The sequence below is a fragment of the Camarhynchus parvulus genome, chromosome 9, assembly GCF_901933205.1.
Source record: "Camarhynchus parvulus chromosome 9, STF_HiC, whole genome shotgun sequence".
Taxonomy (NCBI): Eukaryota; Metazoa; Chordata; class Aves; order Passeriformes; family Thraupidae; genus Camarhynchus; species Camarhynchus parvulus.
Genome location: NC_044579.1, coordinates 10,956,611 through 10,975,302, shown reverse-complemented (window position 1 = coordinate 10,975,302; position 18,692 = coordinate 10,956,611). Strand labels below are relative to the sequence as shown.

Sequence of the window (18,692 nt, the reverse complement as noted above, 5' to 3'; positions counted from 1 at the left end):
GGGCTTGGGGCTCTACCACACCTGCAGACGCTGCTCTCAGCGGTGTCTGGGTTTCCTGTCCCCTCCTGAGCAGCTCTGTGCTGCCCGGGTGGCCGCTGCTGGGACATGAAGGCAGGCTGGGTGTGATGTGGGGGGCTCAGGGCTGGGTTGCTGAGCCAGGGCTGCTCCTCGCCGTGTCCCACAGTGTGCACAGGGAAGGGCAGGCAGTGAGCTCTGGATCCTTTGGATACCATTCCAATAAAGATTTTCTGTTGCACAGAAGCATGTGTTTCTCAGTGTTTGCTTTCTCAGCCCCTGCAGGGACCCAAAGTGCAGCACATTTGCCTTGATGTTGGCTCCTGTTACCTTAATGGTTCATGTGGAGTTCACAATGGAAGAAAGGCTCCCATTAAACACCTAGGGGTTTAATGGGCCTGAGAAACAGACACTTCCTTTTGGCCAGGATCAGGAATGAGAGCTGGGTCTTTTTCATAGCTATTTATGGGATACTGTCCTCATTGGACTGGACCAGACCCAATGGTCTCTACCTACTCACCCCAAAGAGATGTTTTGAGCAGAGATTTTTGGTTAATCTGGCTGGTCAATGCAGGTGCTAGCTGGCCTTTTCTACCACAGAATTATATCTGGCCCTGTTCAAAAGGAAAGATCACAATCCATTAGTGATTCCTACATATATTAATCTCAAGTCACATTACCCACATTTATTTGCAGAAGCAAAGGACCTCATTCCTGAAAATGTAAATTCAAAATAAATCCCAATGTTAACTTTGAGTTTTCCAACAACCTAAATGAGAGCAGGATCTGGTAGCCACTGTGAATGTGTGGAATGATTTTGACTAGCATTGAACTGTCTCTCCAGCTCTGTTGAGCCATGTGATTTAACTGCAGCTTGCATATTACATATTCTTCCAAAACTACCTCTCCCAAAGCTGTAATTGCCATCCTACACTCGTTGCCTTGGGCTCTGGCAAGAAGCACACGCTTACCACAGCAGTACCTTGCATGCACTTCATTAAATGGAGACCTATTCATCCTGTTGCAGGATAAAGCCAGCATCTAGGGAATTGGGCCAGCTTGCTTGATTATATCAGTGAAGTCTAATGACATGCAAAATACAGTTTCCTGTTACCATTAGTTGTTTTTTTATTTCTTTACTGGTGATTCAGAACCCATTTCCCATTTGTTCTTTGTTACTTTTGTGTGAGTGAAAAGGTATGTGGGAACACACTTTCACATACCCTCACACTGGCACCAAATCCAGGAAAAAATTATAACCTATGGACAGGAATAGTCTCTCTCTTTCTTTAAAAGTTTGGTGCTCCAGCTGAAAGGCAGGTGTGTTCCAAGAGTTGCACTGAGTGCCCCAAGGTGGTGTTGAGCTCAGGTGATTTCAGCTTGCAGGAAATCCCAGTGTGAGGAAAGGCCAGAGCAGCAGGCTCCATCTGCCACCTGCTTGCTGTAGCCATGCCTTCCTGAGCCAGTGTGACAGCTCAACAGCAAGTCAGAAAAATGAATACTGTGTCTGCAGATATTTAACAGCTTGCTCTGACCCTGGACAGGAGTTCCCTGGAGTGCAATGCATCATGCTGCTTAGTAGTGATTTTCTGCTACATCCTATCAGTGTGGTTATTTAAGTGCTCATGGTACTCAAACTATCCCCTATTTCCTGACAGGCACTCTATGCTGCTGTATTAGCTGCTTGTGCTGCAGACATCAGCATGTATTGAATGCAATTTATTAACTAATTAGAAGCAGAGGTGGTGTTGTTCCCCCAGGCTTACCCTCTGCATGGCAGTGTGAGGGTCCTGTCCTTTCTCCTGAACACACAGAGCAGAAACCCTTATCCTCCACAGAGTGGCTGCTCACACCCTACCCATGCTTGGGCAGTCACTCTTGCTAAAGTTAATGACCCACAGGCAATAATTAAAGGGATTTCCCTGAGACATTCCAGTAGATCATGTGGATTTATTAGGAGAAAATCCTCACAGACATCTGAATAGATTTGCAAATCCAGGCAGTACAGGGCAAGTCTAGTGTGCAATGGATGCTGCAATTAATCCTTATTTCACATTTCCTGATCTCCATGATGTGCACTAGGGCTGGAGCCATCCAACATTGTCTAGAAAACCAAATTGTGGTGTTTGGCCTTTCAGACACGATCGTATTTGAAACAGCACTTGCCAATTTAGAGATTTTAAACAGTGCTTCTTGAGCCATAGGAAGTCTCAGTGTGCTCAGTGATGGACAAGGCAGAAGAACAGAAGGACTGTTGCTTTCTCCCAGGTAATCCACACAGTGGGTGGGAGCAGGACCGAAGCTTCCAGCTCTCAGTTCTACCAACACTGCCAGAGACCCCTCTGTCCTGCTTTGCTTTCACATTTCCCCTCAGATGAAGCCATTTCTGCACACAACTTTCAGCCTTTAAAACTCTGCTTTTTTTTGGAAGCCCCAGCTAATACCTGCCAATTATTAAATACTTCTATGATCCAGCAGTGTCTTTGCAAAGCTGCTGTATTTGCACTAGATTCCTCTGCTCTCAGACTCCAAAAACATGTCAGGCACTGACTCTGTCCATGGCTCTTTTGACTGGCAGCTGTTTGAGTGGTCAGGTCACCACTTCCATAATCTGCCCATGCCCATACATATGGCTGCCCTGCAAGCAGATTATCTGCAGCCTGTCTGGATGAGCTCAGTGCAAGAAGATAAATACTCCCTAAACTGCAAGGCAGGCTGAGGATGGATGCTGGCAATGCACTGCAGAGGACTGGCTGCCTGGCACTGCATTTGCTGGCTTGCTCCTAGCATGGGCTGAAACTCTTGAGTCGGTCAGTCTACGTGCACCCACCAAGCCCAGCTCTCAGACCCTTCACCTGGAGGCTTAAAGGCAGAAAATTAGCAGCATGACCAGGAGAAAAGCAGGAAGCAAAAACCCAAGATCATCACATATGGACTTACAGGCCTTCTTTTTCTCTCTGGCCTTTGAGAGCTTGGTCTGGAAAGCATCTGCAGTGCTTCAGCTCACACACAAGCATGGACAGCTCAGCCACCAAAGGGGGAATATCTCCTAACTCAGCTGCAGTGCTCTGGCAGATGGCAAAGACAGGGACACCTCTGGATGTGAGTCACTGGTTTGTGCTGCTGCTCTCAGCAGCATCAGCCTATATTAGAAATATCAACAAAAGTGACGTTTCTTGCAAATTTTCTGGGCCAGTCTTGGTCTCTGGGCAGGGCTGTAGGCAAGGAGGAAAATGGAAAAGGCCCCTGCTGTGTCTGAGCACACGAATTAGATGTTACCTGCCCTTCTGAATGGGAGAATGGAAGCCTCATCTCTCACCATGGCTGAACCAGGGCAACTGTCCAAAACTCCCAATCCTCACAACATTTTAAGTATATATATGTATTTTGTTTTTGATAGCTTATGGCCAGGTGCTTAGTGCCTCATACAAGATCAGGAAATTAACACTTAATTCGCATTTCCAGCATTGCTTCCTGCCTAACTCAGGGTGTTTGGCAAGAATAACATTTTTTTTCTTAATCCTGCATAATCCCTTTCTTAATGGATCTTCTTTTGCAATGCTAAGGATGATTTATACTCCAGAATAACAATCTGAGGAATTTAGCTGATATGGACTGAAGTCCAAGAAGGAGAGAGAGTGTGAAGTTTAGAAAACATCAGCAAGGAATCTGAGCATTGAGATGCCAGCAGAGAGCTCTTCTCAGCTGTATTTTATAATCTGGAAAGAAGTGAAAAGGATGAAAGAGGATTTAAGATAACCTGTTTTACCCTGAAATGAAGTGGAGAGGACATGTTTACATTTTACCAGAGTGAGAAATACTTGAACTTTTAGAGCTGGATTCTGACCATGCCCGGTGCACACATCAAGAGGCTAAAATAAGGTATAAGATGCAGATGGCCTTGAAAAGGGATGACCTCATATTTGGACACTATCCTATGTTATGCATAGGGAGGAGAGAAATGTATTCATCAACTAAAAGTCTCACCACATTTCAGGATCTGCCATAGGATGAAAACATGTCTAAATATGGTGCAGAGATAAGAGAGAGACTACTCAAAACAGCAGGACAAATACTGAGGTCTTGTCACTCTTCTTATTCAGACTAACTCCTAGTGAGGGCAGGAAACATCTCCCAAACAGCAGATCAAAAGCATTCTAGCTTTGTCCCATAACTGCTATATCCTCCCTTCATCTACTGATCAGCTCCCCTCCAGAAAGAAATGTGCAAAACAAACTCTCTGCTTTTCATGGGCTGCTGTTGGCATCTTTGGAAGTTTTATTTTCAATCCAAAAAATCTCAGTCTGGCCTGGGATAATAAAATTCTGCAAGTTTAACAGATTAATGCCATGCAATAAAAATATATACATTTTCTCTGTTCCCTCCTACCAGTGGCACTGTGCACAACTGTGAGAGCATTCTGACCTGATGAACTAAACATGTTATTATTTCTAAATGCAACATTTGTAAAATGCAACTTGAAACAGATTTTGCAGGAGGTCAATTCCTTGAGTGCTGTATCATTAGGCAAAGACAAGACACGCTGTGAGACATCTTCCAAAACTCCGTAATGTTTCCAATTCAGCATCACTCATTCAGAATAGAAGCATCTGTAGGCAAAAAAAAAAAAAAAGCAGTAAACATTACATTTTCCAATGTCAGAAATGCAAGTCTTGGGCAAACAGTCTGTAAGGTAGAGTGGAGGAGATTAAAATGTTAGGAAAATTTGCTTGTAGAGAGGTACTCAGTGGGAAATTAGGGTGTTCCATGTTATTAGAAGCCATCATTCCCTGAGCCTGCTGACATGACTGAGTACCTCCAGCAGCAGAGGACGCCTGGGTTCTCCAAGCTGTCCACAGCTGGGATGCTTTGGTTTACCTGTGGGAGCTGCTAACCCCTGGTGTCACCGAGGTGGCTCACTCCAATCCGGTCCAGAGGAACTCCAAACCTTCTCTTAGGCAGCTCCAGCACTTTCCTGCATGAGGAAAACGATCAGAGAGGGAGGGAAACAAATGGGAAAAGACATTTATGAATAATCAAGGTGTTACTACATGTTTGATTCCTGCATTCATCCCACTAACACCTTATTGTTCAGACAGAACAACAGTGTGCAGGAGCAGCCAAAGATGTGAGGGTTTAAAAATAAGATGCTGCACTTGCTTTACAAAAGGCTGCCGTTGCAGCTGTTTTACAGACTGGCTGAGCTTGATCCACTACCCCTATTTTTATTTGGCAGCAAACTAACTTCACAGGTTAACTGCTATTCATAAAAGAAAGGTGATACACTGCATTTATAAAGGGGAATTGTTTCCTGCACAGTAGCACACACTGCAGTGACCCATCACCTGGGTCTCTGAAAGCTCCAGGGCCAGCTGGGGCTAAGATTAGCAAGGAGATAGAAAGTTTTGCGCTGTAATAGAGGGGACAAGTCAGAGATGGTCTAACAAGGTTTTTCTATAGGTTCTTTGGCAAGGTAGTGTTCATCAAAATTGTATAGCAGCAATCCTTTGATGAGACTGAAAATGGGAAGATTTAGGGGTTGATTTTTTTTTCCTGTATATGGTAAATGTCCTGACAATTTGATGAATTAGTGCATGAGGAATGTGTGAAAGAACTTATACAGAGCAACATTATTTTGCAGGTTTTTTTATATAAAATAATACGTTTTCCCATCTTAATTCAGCATTTTTGGAGCATTTTTTCCACCAGCAGAAGTTTTATTTTAATTAGTTGTGGAAATGGCAAGAATTCCTGCAGCTGAGAACAACCTCAACTTTTGCCCTCAGAAATACTTGTCAGTGAAATGCAAGTCCAAGAGAAGCCCTGGAAGATTCATTCTTTATCGGTCCTTGTTGAGGAAGATAAATAAAAATAAATTTTGTTCTGTAAGCTGGCAACTGCAAAGTAACACACAGGAGAGAATGCTGTGGTGCACTCGAGGCTAACTTGGTGCCAGCACTGTTGAGCTGCCTCACCCTGGGGCTTTGGGGCTGTGCACAGCCCACCCAGAGCTGTGCAGCCCTGGGGCTCACTGGGCAGGCTCCTTCCTCACACCTCTGGGGCAGGGCCTGCATCCAATGCACCATTCCAGCCCCATGCACCATTCCAGCCCCATGCACCATTCCAGCATCCACAGCCCTGCTGGCTCTGTCCCAGCTGCTTTCCACATCAGCGCAGGGACTGGGAATTGGTGTTGTATCCCCTATGAGGGGAGAACCACATCAGTGCTGGAGCAGCTAGAGAACATCCCAAAGGAAGGGGAGCTTTTGTTTGGCCTGTGCCTTCCTCAGGCATCCAGCACTGCTGCCCCGAGCCCCAGGGACGGCGAAGGGAAGGAAAGCCAGGATGCTCAGCCTGTCACCTCGAGGGAAGAGCTGCTTTCCCGCGGGTGGCGAGGCACAGGCGGGACCCTTGGGCTGTCAGAACCATGCCGAGCCTGCCTGGAGAAAAGGGGAGTGAACTCCCCGGAATGGAAGGGGACGGCGAAGGTGGGGCGGGGCGGTGTTTCTGCCCGTGAGCGGCGCCAGCGCCTTGCTCGGTGCTCAGAGCAGGGATGGGGAGCGGGGTCCGTGCTCAGGGCAGGGATGAGGGGCTGTAGCAGTGCCATGCTGTGTTCAGAGCAGGGATGAGGAGCTGTAGCAGTGCTCAGAGCAGGGATGCGGAGCTGTAGCAGTGCTCAGAGCAGGGATGCGGAGCTGTAGCAGTGCCACGCTGTGCTCAGAGCAGGGATGCGGAGCTGTGGCAGTGCTCAGAGCAGGGATGCGGAGCTGTGGCAGTGCTCAGAGCAGGGATGCGGAGCTGTAGCAGTGCTCAGAGCAGGGATGCGGAGCTGTGGCAGTGCTCAGAGCAGGGATGCGGAGCTGTAGCAGTGCTCAGAGCAGGGATGCGGAGCTGTGGCAGTGCTCAGAGCAGGGATGCGGAGCTGTGGCAGTGCTCAGGGCAGGGATGCGGAGCTTTTCCCAGCGCAGCCCATTGTCCCCTCTTGCGGCCGCCCCGCGCCACCGCAGCCGCGCCGCGCTCCGCTCGCAGTGTCCCCGTGCCGTGGCGTACCAGGGACAAAGTGGCTTTTTCTGCTTAAAACAGCCTTGTCTAGGATCCCCGCAGGTTTTCTCTCAGTCTGCCTGTGGATCTTTCTCTCTCTCCTGCCTCCTGCACGCTTTTCCCCGTGCTTTCCAAAGCGCTACAAACCGGTGCTGATGCCAGACCAGGATCTGGGCTCTCCGTTCATCGGTGGGTGTCAGGACAAGCTATGAATGGACAAACATTTGATCTGCTTTGCGCCAGGCACTGCACACACTGCATTGATTCAGGGGGCTCAATCTGTTTATCAGCTCTCACAAATTAATTTCCTGATCTCCAAAGGTGACTGGTTCAGCTGGTACAGGAATGAGCTGTGATCTGCTGGCTGAGCTGCTGTGACAGGGTGGTCAGTACTTTGCTTTTTGCTGTTGTTTTGAGGATTTTTTTGTTTGTCTCTTTGTTTACTTTTTCCCTTTTATTGCATATAGAATGAAAGATTTCCATCAAAAAAAAAAAAAGAGAAAAATTGAGAACATCATGTACCTTTGCAAAAAATTACAGCTTCAAAAATTACCTTTTTTTTCTTTGCCTGGAAAGGGAAAACATGCTAAAAAGCAAATGAAGAGTGAGATGATTTTGATATCTTGAAGAGGCAGACAGAACAGAATAATTCTACTTAAGGTTTTAAGAATTTTGTATTTTATCACTTTTGGCTGCAGCCAAACAGTCCTAGTGGCAGACTGGGTGGATAAATGGAAAAACAACAAGAAAATATTGCAAAACTTTGTTTGAAAAAATACTTGTAATATTGACTGGCTCTCATGAATACTTTCCATTTCCAGATTAAGCTTTAAGCCTGTTATTAAATACTTTGTGGCATTAGGGATTCCATCCGAGAGAAGACAGTTACCAGAAGAGCAGAACAAGACAGGCAAGCTCTGTCAGACACAGGGAACAGCCCCCAAAGCTGTGCCCCAAACTCTGTCTCTCCCCAGCCACATCGAGCATCATTCTTTGCTCAGCCCTGTTATAAACAAGTTTATCTTCAAACACACATTGCTGCATTGTTTAAACCCTGACTTATCCAAAGCTAATGGAGGTCTTGAAGCTCATTCTGCTCTCTGCCTGCCCATTTTCATGATGTGTCCTTCATCTTTCTGTTCAAAACATCCACTCCACCGCACCTTCTTTCCTTCCCAGTCTCAGGAGCACCCAGCCCTGCCCCTCTGCTTGTGAACCTCAGGCACATTTCTTGCTTTAGCAAAGCTCATGGTCAGAAATGTAGTTTTAAACTACATTTTAAAGATAACCCATCAGTGTCCAGAGCACCTAGCAACAGCCTTCCTCCAACTTTATCACTGGCAGGAACATCTAAGAGTTTACCTCTGTTTGCCTTTAGCATCCACAGAGGATGAAGAAATTCTGTCAATGGGGGAGCCAAATCCTGGGAAGCTTCTTTTCTTCTTGGTCTCAGTCACCTCGTTCTCCAGAGACACCAAGTCATCCAGAAGGAACAGTCTGGCTGCCAGGTTGGTGGCTGACTTCTCTTCACTGGCAATGGGATGGTCTCCCACACCCAGAGCAGCAGGAGGCTCCAGAGGCTGCAGAAGAAAGCAGGAAAATCTCAGTTTGCTGGCTGCTCAAGTCCCAGGAAAAACAAAATTCAACCAGTGTCATAGGAGTAGTCCTGTAAATACAGAACTACCAGGACACTCACTGAAATTGGGACAATGTTTTAAAACAAAGTTCCTTCTCTGAAATGTGGCCTGTTTCTATCGACAGGATTTTGCTGTCAAAGTGTGGAATTTTTTTTTATAGAACTGAACTTGCTTTCATTATTATTGCAAGAAATATTAAAATTTGTTACTTCACAAAGCCTATTTCTGCAGGCCATCCCACTATTCTTATCTCAGCACTGTGATTAGTAACATTTATAGCACGACTAATTTAATCATTCTGAAAAATACAATCACCATTGCCCAACTCCAATATCCATTCTGATAATTTTCAAGAAACTGATTTTTGTTTTTAAAATGAATGCTCATAAGTAGTAATGAAAACTTCTACAGAAGTTTCCATCCATATCTGACAAATTAATTAATTGTTAAGCAAAAAATGCCCCCCAAAAAAACTTGCTCAGCCCTGGCATTGAAAGAAATTATGCAGTAACACTACATGGGGAGGAGAAAAGGAAAGAAAATGCTCTTGAATTGACACAGCAGTTTGAACCTTAATTCCAACATTAGGCTTAACACCATTTCAAAACCAAACTTTGCTATAAGAATAGCTGAGAATACTGGGGTCTATCGAGAAAGAAATGAAATAAATCAAAGTGAAATAGTTGCTTTGCATGTGACAGAAAAATACAGGGCAGCAGTTAGTCTACAAAAGCAAACTCAGATCATCGTCTCTCTGAATGAAATGCACGTTCTTGTTCACTTGATCTTCACAGAATTAGACAGAAACATTACAGCTTACAGCATCAAACAGGTTTTTTCTCTTTAGAAGCACACCACTCTTGTGGTTATTCGTGCACAGTGGGTTTAGTACACGTGTGAAGGAGGGCAGCACATGGATGATGCACTATCCTTGTCTTCTCCAGTTGTGGGGGGGATGTTCCCCACTGCTGATGGGTGCCAGGCAGTGATGGAGTACATAAAACTGTGACCTTCATATGGGGAGGAGCACATGGCCACAATGATCACACCAATGGTGTGAAACCTTTATAAAGGATCTCACATTGACCCCTGACTCTGCTTTTTGTAAGCCCCAAGTACACAGAACAGTCCTTTCTGTTCTCTTTTAGGGTTATAAAAATTTCATAGAGGTTTGCAACCGAATGATGCCTTCAAAAAAGACTGACCCCTTCCTTCTGGTTAGTGGGGATAAATATCTACAATAACAGTTGAAACTAGAAGGGCAAAAAGAGGCCCTGCTCTTGAATACCTTGCAACTCCACTTACTTTGTCTTCAAAAGATATAATGGAATTGTAAGAAGTAAAGTGACAGCTAAAATGATAATCAGAAGTAGAAAACAGTTTCCTTCTGGTAAACCACTGAAAAAAGTACAATTTCACAGATGAGCAGAGACAAGTGGGTGTAGGTGGTATAGTGGAGGGTTTGCAAACTTAGGAACAGCAATGAAATGAATAAAAACTAGTAATTTTTTTCCTCAAGAGAAAGAGCTTCCCAGTCCACCCAGTGAAGTTACCAGATGGTGGATTTAAAATAAAGAGTTACTTTTCAAACACAGCACACAGATGAAGGGAATGCACTGGCAAAGAAAGTTGTGGATACTGAGATTTTAAACTGGTTCAAAGACAGATTCTGGCCCATCAGCAGCTAAAACATGCCCTGGTCCTGTGCAGGTCTCTAGATCTAGAAGTCTGCAAAGATTTTCTCTTCTTATATTCTTCTCACAAAAATCTATCACTGATGGAGGCAGGATACAGGTGTCTGTGGCACCAGAACAGCAGCTGCTGCAGCACTTTTGGAGAATCAGGTCATGCTTGTGTGAAGACAGAGAGCAAGGCAGAGGGATCCATCAGTATTCTTCAGTAGCCTCCAATGTTTAAGTTGGTCTTAAAACCTATGTAAAAACCCTAGAGGCAAAGTGCTACTTTGAGTTAACTTTTAGATATTTGACTTCTTTTTTTTTTTTATAGCATGAAGCCATTACATAAATACCTTTTCTGCCAAATCTGCCTTATGTTAAGATGACATAAAAATAGGGAATGCAGTAGAAGTATTTTCAGGGGCAACCCCTACATATCATCCTGGGTGAAACATGAGACAATTCATCCATTTCATCTGCTGCTTTCTTTTGCAAGCTTAGGCAGGTGACTTTGCTCCCTCCCCCTCCTGGCCTAGTCCATCTCCTTTAATTTGTAATTTTTGTGCAGATGATCTTCTCCCATGGATCTCCTTATGGCTTCTGAAAGCTTCAGCTTTCTCATGCTATTATTTGTCTGCAAGAAGAAGAATTGAACTTTCCCTCCAGTGTTAGAGAAGTTTGCTTTCCCCCTTTCCATCACCTCCTTCCCCTCTTCAGGAAGTTCTCTATCCACTGGACAATGTTTTAACACACAGGAAATCCCCAGGTGTTTGGGAGAGGCTGTGAGAGTTTGGGTGAGGCCTCATTCAGTCTGCTCCCCTAGAGCCATGCAATTTGCATCTCTCTCTTCTTGAGGCTCCTCCTTGGCCCTTACAGAGTCAATTCTGATCCTACACGTTCCAACAGTGTTTGGGTACTCCAGTTTCCTGCTCTGTGGCTAAGAATGCCCAAGGAAGAGCAGTTATGGGACAACCACCAGAAACCTTCACCTACCTCTGGAGCTGCCTGTGCAAGGAGCACAGAGCTGGAGTTCCACCACAGCAGGGCAATCACCAGGGCCAAATGCACCACCACCAGCTGGAAGTGCAGCATCTGCAAAGGAGAACAATCTATAAATTACTCCACAGCTGCATCCCCTGAGGAGTCTTGCTCCATAGGTCTTAAAGAAGTAAAACCAAAGGGAGACTCTCCCCATAGCTGTTAATAAGTTTTATCTGTCAGAGTTACTGCATAAAGATAATGCCAGCTGAATGCTCTTCTCCCTTGCATGCAGCATCAGCTCCCTCCTCTGCTCTTTCCTACACAGCCCTGCCAATCTTTTGATTCCCTTCTGCACAGAGGTGCAATCCTTGCAGCAGCAGCAGAGAGGAATGCAAACCTGCCTCAAAACCAGATGAACTGCATGCTCTCTTGTAAGCAGGGAGACTTTGGCTGCCCCTGATCTCCCCACATGCTGGAGAGGTGCTTAAAGCTGTGACAGAAGTCATGTACCCCTCCAGCAGTATTTTGAAGGCAAGGCTGAATTTTGCTAGTTTCCAACATGATTTAGTGGGAGCCACAACCTCCAACGGCATCCTGCAATAAATTTATTCACAATAAGCTTGCAGAGGGATGTGTTGCTGAGACTGGTGGTGGTCTGACCACAGTTGCAGAACTGTAGGTGCCCACCAAGCCTTTAAATAGTGCAGGGAGTTTGGGGAGGCTCAGGATGGGGAAGGTGCTTGGTTACCTCTGGACACAGGTTTAGCCTACATTGTTTAAGTCCTTGTTTGGATCCAGATCTTAAAACCTGATGTGCCTTCAATTCCCCAGGTGGGAGTGTTTCAGATGATGTCAGGAAGAGCTGGGCTGGGGCCTTTTGCAAAAGGCATCTGTTAATTTGCTGTGTTCTCTGTCTCCAGATCCTGCCCCAGAGTATAATTCAAGTCTGATTCTGCCATTCTTTGCTGAGTCTCCACTTGGCAGAGCAGAAACACAAAGAGTATATGAATATATATATATATACACGCACATAAATTATTATTATTATTATTGTCCACAGGGGATGGGCAGTTAGGAAGAAAGCTGCTAGTTTCTCTGCAGGGGTGAGGCAGACAGTTCACTGGATTTAAAGGACAAAGTCAAAGCACTAAGCCACCTGGTGCCACTGTCTCTGAGCCCTACAGCAACAGCCATTGCTTGACATAAACACAGAGTTCTGCCTGGGTGTTTTTAAAGCTGGAACCCTCCACAATGTATATTTTTGTATGTGGGTGTGCATTGAAATTTGAAGTAGCAGTCTACTACCTTCACAGATAACCACATCCTGATTATTTGGATACAGAGATGTAAAAATAAAGGGCAAGGTTAAAAACATATGTTTATTATGGTTTAAGATCTGTGCTGGTATTCATTCAAGCCAAAGACTAAAGAGCTAAAAATAGCTACTGGTACACTAATGAAAATAAACAGTGAGGCACCTGCAGCACTAAAGACATTTGATTAACTGGTCAGAACTCGATGCCAGTGAAATTAGAAGCGGAGGAAATTTTAAGGACTTAAAGCTTGGCTCTACTTCCCAAAGAAATAAGCATCTAAAGAGGTGGTGTCACTGGCTGAAAAGGGAGCAAAACTTGAGTCCAGCAAGACCCTGTTGTACTGATTTTCATGCAGCAATGGGACCAAGGCAGGAGAAAAAAGCAGAGTTATTGTAGTGGAACGGTTTGGCTTTAGAAAAGCAATTGCAAAACTAATAATGCAGTGAGGATTATGTAAATACAGTTAAAATCACACTTTTTTTTGCCAGTCTGGGATTTAGTTTTACCACCTTCAGCCATGTCAAAGGACCTTAGTTATTAAAAGAAGTTATTGGTATTTCTCCTTGAGCTTATTTGTTGCAACTGGCCAAGCAGAGCCCTCTGGCCAAAAAGGGATTTTCCCAGCCATGCACTGGCTATTGCTTCACCCCATCCATATTTTACCTTGACACATTCCAAGACAGGCTTTAAGAGAGGCTGGACAGTATTTGTCCTTGAAGGAGAATAAGCAAAGCCCTGACAAACTTTTCAAGATGCACCCTTAATTGAATTTGAAATTCATTGTATTGAAATTGTATCCTTCCAGAAAATTCTTCACCACCAACTTCACAGAGCTAGGTCAAGGGATTGGTGTATAATTCCATGTCTGTACTATCTCAGGGTCTGGTGTTATCTGACATAAAATATGGTTTTCCCTTCTCTAAATGTAATTGCAAGTCTGAAATTCAGACATATTTATGTGTCTTAGTGATACTTTACCTTGAAATGTGTCAAAACTAAAATTCCTTATATAATTAGGTATCTTTGTTGCAGGTCCAATTAAAATAAAATTAAAGATAAAAGAAAGAACAGTATTCTACCTTATCAAAGCAGGATAAACATACAAAACTTTTACTTAGGAACCAGTGCAGAGCCATTTTCCAAGAAAATATCACAAGAAAGCAAAACGCTTTACTGAACAGAAACTGTTAAGTCTCCAACATCAAACCAGAGGACTTAAAAGATGTTTTTCTTACAGACAAAAAAACAAAACCCAAAATGACACCCTGAAGATAAGTGGGCTGAACAAACCTCAGACAGAATGCAATCCATCACCAAGCTCCAAACCCATTGCCTGTCAAAAACGGTAACAGCCATCATTGTTCTTACCCATTTGAACCACGATATTTCACATTACTGTGGAGATTACTCTGCAAGCATAAATCACAAGGGACTTATTTTTCTTACTGGCCTGTTAGCAAGAGAACCGAGGCAAGACATCATGCCTTGCTCTGCAATCCTTCACTCCAGTGCTGTGCTCTGCTCTTGGCTGTGACTCCAGCACGGAACATGCCCCAGTCACCTGCAAACCAGGACCTTGCTCTTGCAATGAGCACCTTGTGGCCAAGCCTAGAGGTTTTGCCTGGATGCCACCAGAATGACCCGGTGCAGAGCCAAGGCTTGGCTGTCCACAGGCATTGGGAAGCTCCTGGCAGTGCCTCTTTGGCCTCCAGTGCTCCTTCTATAACACTGGGACAGCACTGGGAAGTGATGAACTTCATCACCTGCTAGCCAGGAAGGTGTCTGGGACTGTGCACATTCTGGCCAGCTGGGGAAATCAGGTCTGCAAACCAGTTACTGAGCTATTTTGTTACTGCTCCAGCACCACAAAATAGAATATTAACTGCTGCTACCTCTCTTAATGGAATTAATTAATCAAATTGAGTACTCACACTGACCTTGCTATGCTTACATTGCAGACCCAATAGGAATGTACCTTGGCCAAAAAAATTATGATGGATGATTATCTTACCAAAAGAACAACTTAAAATGGCTTTTGTGAAGCTCTAAGAAGTCTGCTTCTGCTGGAACAAATTTTCCTTACTTTTAAAAGTTGTAAAAGGTATCCTCTGATCATATATATCACCACAAAGCCAAAAATACTGCCCCTACCACCAGTGCTAGTGATTTCAGAACTGCTGAAGGACCCTGTGTGTCTCAGGTGCAATCTTGTAGTTATGTAAATGTCAAGGAAAAAGGATAAAAATCAAAACAAATCCCACCCTCAGAAAAAAAGCAGATCTCAAAAATAGATTAGAGTGGTGTTCCTGTTGTCATCCCACAGAGATATGGAGCATTTCTCACATATTGCTTTCTAAAAGATACTGAAGCCACACATTGAAACTTGGGGCTTTAGTGATAAAATGAAATGTAAGCTGCCAGTGTCAGGCTCTTTATGTTATTAATAATGTGTTTTCTGGAGTAGGCATAGATTTTTAAACAATGCCATATATTTTGTTATACATGGTACAGACACTGACAACTTCTACAATGTATTTTTCCTTCTATTTTCAGTTTCATGACTATATAGATATATAGAGGCAGGCAGGTTTCATCCAGTGGAACCAGAGAGAGCTTGAAATTCATAGACTTATGCAAGAGGCTTATGATTAGTTATTTTGAGATAACTAGGCATTTTTGTGTCCCAAAAGAATCTTTTTGTCAGACAGTATTTCAAGGCCAAGCATGCTCCACTTCCTGAAAATGAAGTTCCTTCAAGGTTTCTCAAGGTAGTCAAGATTTTTTGACTGATTTCTAAAGCCTTGATTTCAGTAACTGCATTCCCTGTTCCATGATTTCTGGTGTTCAGTCCTGACATGTTCTCATATCACCATGTTAGTCACCTTTGCCTGTTTGACAGCTGTGCTTTGCCGCAGAAGTTTCTGGAACGCACAGCTGTTCCTAGCACTTTTATTCAGATAAAACAGAGTTTTATGCCATGGTTTCAGTCATGGTTTAGCTGCTGCAGAGCTCACCTGAACCCTGCCCACACAGGACACAACGTCTGTGGGAGCAGCACTGACATCACATGAAGAAAGGATGGAAGGTGACCCTCTAATTCCCGTGAGGAGCCCAAGAAGGGGGTAAATGAACACTGCCCTGCCAGGGCACCTTGGCTGAACAGACACAAGCATGATTCAGGAACAAATTAACTGGCAGAGGTGGGCAAACACTTGTGAAAATACAGTCATGGTTCTCATCTCTTCCTTTGCAAACAGGGCATGAAACCAAATGGCCATACAGAAAAAAATGAGGACAAATTTCTTTAGAATGGGCAGGAAGGACACAGGTTGGACATCCTGCAAAGCTGGCTACACATTTACACTATTACACTTTCAATCAATCCATTTTTAGCAACAGATTTCAAAAGTTAAAAACCCCAAACTCACATATATACCATAAAAGTAGGAGACCATGAAGCAACAGACAAACAGAAGTGAGGAGGCCCATCTAGAAGCTCAGGGGCTATTAAAAAAGAGGGATGCTATGAAGTGTTAAAAAATATCTCTTATTGGGAAAAACCTATTTGCACCTTTCCTCAAAAGATAATTGATTGAGCTGCAGTATTCCTGGTATGTACAAAGGAATACAAAACATTATTAGACTGTTCTTCATTGCCAACAAACTCTCAACCCTTCACTGTTTATATACGTACTGACTAAACATGCCAACTTTTCTTAACATTTAGAACAGTTTGGCGTTCAGCTTTCTTCTTTCTTTTCCACAAGAGCCAAAAACTTTTCATTGTTAGAGTGCCATCTTCAGAATTTGAAGCAAAAATAAGAAATCTTTCCATCAAGAAAAATCAAGAAATAGATTGTGGTTTTCTATATTAGAAAATCATTTTTTTCCTAACAGCATTGAAGTGATAAGTAGAAGATCTTCACACCAGGTATAAAGAGCATATTAGCAAAATAGGTTATCAATAGAAAAACAGACCATTTAAAGTATAATAAAAATATCCCTCAAGATAAGCTTTTCAGAGAGAAGAATGGCATTGGAATTTCTGAACAAGATTCAAACACTGATACTGATTTACTCGAAAAACACTTAAACATTCTGATCAAGGGTATTATTATGTGAAGAAGAAAAGTCTTGGGGGAGATGCATGGCAAATGTAAATTAGAGAGCAACCCATCTCTCTGAGTTAAGTGAGAAGGAAAGCTGCAAGTGCTTGCAATCTTTGTCAGAGTCTAATAACAGAGCTCCTACAACTGCTGTGTGTTTTAATTGGCTATTCAAGAAGCCCAGAAAGGCACTTGTCATTCATTCCAAGAGTGAAAACAAAGTCCTAATCTCCTGAAATCAGATTGGCAGGTATTTATAAAAAATGAAGAACGCCTGGTCCAGTCAGATATATTTTGCCGTCTTCTCATCATTTACACCATAGATTTGCTTGGTTTGAGCTGGGGAGTTTTGCCTGTTATTCCTCATAATATTCAAAGTATTTTACAGGAGAAGTAGGTTGAGCTGCATTTTGAATACAGGTGAACAGAGACAGATATATGCAATAAAGAGGTTTCTTGAGTTAAGCAGTTGGCAGAGGCACAAAATGTCCTCTCAGCTCCTCAGGTTTCAGCTCTGCACTCCCCACGAGAGAACAATCATTGCAAATTGAAAGACCAAGTAAGGAAAGCTAAGGGCACTGCATGCCAGTGCTTCAAAAATTAGTGGATTCTGAACTTTATTGTAGCCTCTGGGCATCTAAACCAAAGGTTATTTGCATGTATTTACTTGTACAACTTCAGTGTGGGAGGAAAAAAAAAAAAAAAACACTGAAATAGTTTTGAACTCAGAATGGAGAAATTACAGTGACTCTTACAGAATCAGAGTCTGCCTTCAGTTACAGGGATACAAAACTGAACTAGCCAGATCACTGGATAATTATAATTACTCTGTTAGTGTAGGAATGCTTTTGCAGTTATTCTATTTTTGCAGGAATGCAGCAGAATCTGGATCAACATTTGTCTAATATGGGATATAGTAAAAACCTTTTGCAGATCCATAAATTAAAGCCTTTTCCTAAATAATTTATCTCATGTTTTCCAATATATTAGATGTAGCAAACTTGTCTACCGCATAAGATATTTAGTAATGCAAAAGAATTATTCTGTCACAGCTCTTCAGCTTATTTTAAGAAGTAATATGCATTTGGCAATAACTTACACAAAAGGAAAATCCATAACAATATACAAAGACAGCAGTTTACTGCAAAGCACTGCAACAGCATAAAAGTAATTTGTCACTGTTGCAAAATGCACTGACACATTCTGTTTAAATATTGGCTGATTAACTGAAGGAAATAAGTTTCCACTGAATATTTGTAGCTCAGTTTTACTACCAAAAATCCCAGGTGATAGGCACCTTATTATCTTAATTCCAAAGTAAAAAGTACTGGAAAAAGTACTTATGCTTTTCCCATCAGATCTTTATACCTTTTACATGTCTGTTAATTAAAAAAAAAAAAAAAAGAAAATATCAAAAAGAGGAAAACACAGAAGGGCAGAATGCTTCTGTAAAGAGAGCAGAAGACACAAAACATCCCCAACACATTCTGCCCTCACTCCTCTTACCTTGCATTGGATGCAAGCAATTCCAACCTTAATGGTCCTGCTATGTTCTTCCTCCTTAACTTATCCTTAATGTTCAGCTTTCTTTCAGAGTTTTTATAGTGTCTGGTGTAGGCTACAAACTCCAATCACTGCCTTTGCTTTCTCTTACATCATTTCTAAAGATTTTCCACTGATCCTTGCCCTAAACCTTTCTCTGTCCTGCACTCTCACACACATACTTGCCTCGCATTTGTTATATTTATTGCTGTGATCAAAATGATTAGGTTATGATTAAAGGTCTAGGGGTTTGTTCTGTTTTTTTCCCTTTTTTCATTTAATTTCAAGATTCAGACAGTCATGGGAGTAGAAAGACTTTCAGCAGCATCACTATTCCTCTGAACTCTCACATTTTTAAACTGAAGTACAGAAACACAA

The 18,692-nt window shown here is 43.0% G+C and overlaps 1 protein-coding gene across 1 annotated transcript; it reads right to left on the bottom strand.

Moving 5' to 3' along the window:
* Positions 1-4,269: 4,269 nt before the first annotated feature.
* OSTN (osteocrin) lies at positions 4,270-18,332 on the bottom strand. The gene is made up of 5 exons (XM_030954684.1): positions 18,279-18,332; positions 11,363-11,461; positions 8,419-8,636; positions 4,894-4,990; positions 4,270-4,625 (listed from the first exon to the last, which is right to left on the bottom strand). Exons 2-4 carry the CDS (start codon positions 11,459-11,461, stop codon positions 4,906-4,908), a joined length of 402 nt encoding a protein of 133 aa, XP_030810544.1. The 5' UTR covers positions 18,279-18,332; the 3' UTR covers positions 4,270-4,625; positions 4,894-4,905.
* Positions 18,333-18,692: the final 360 nt, after the last annotated feature.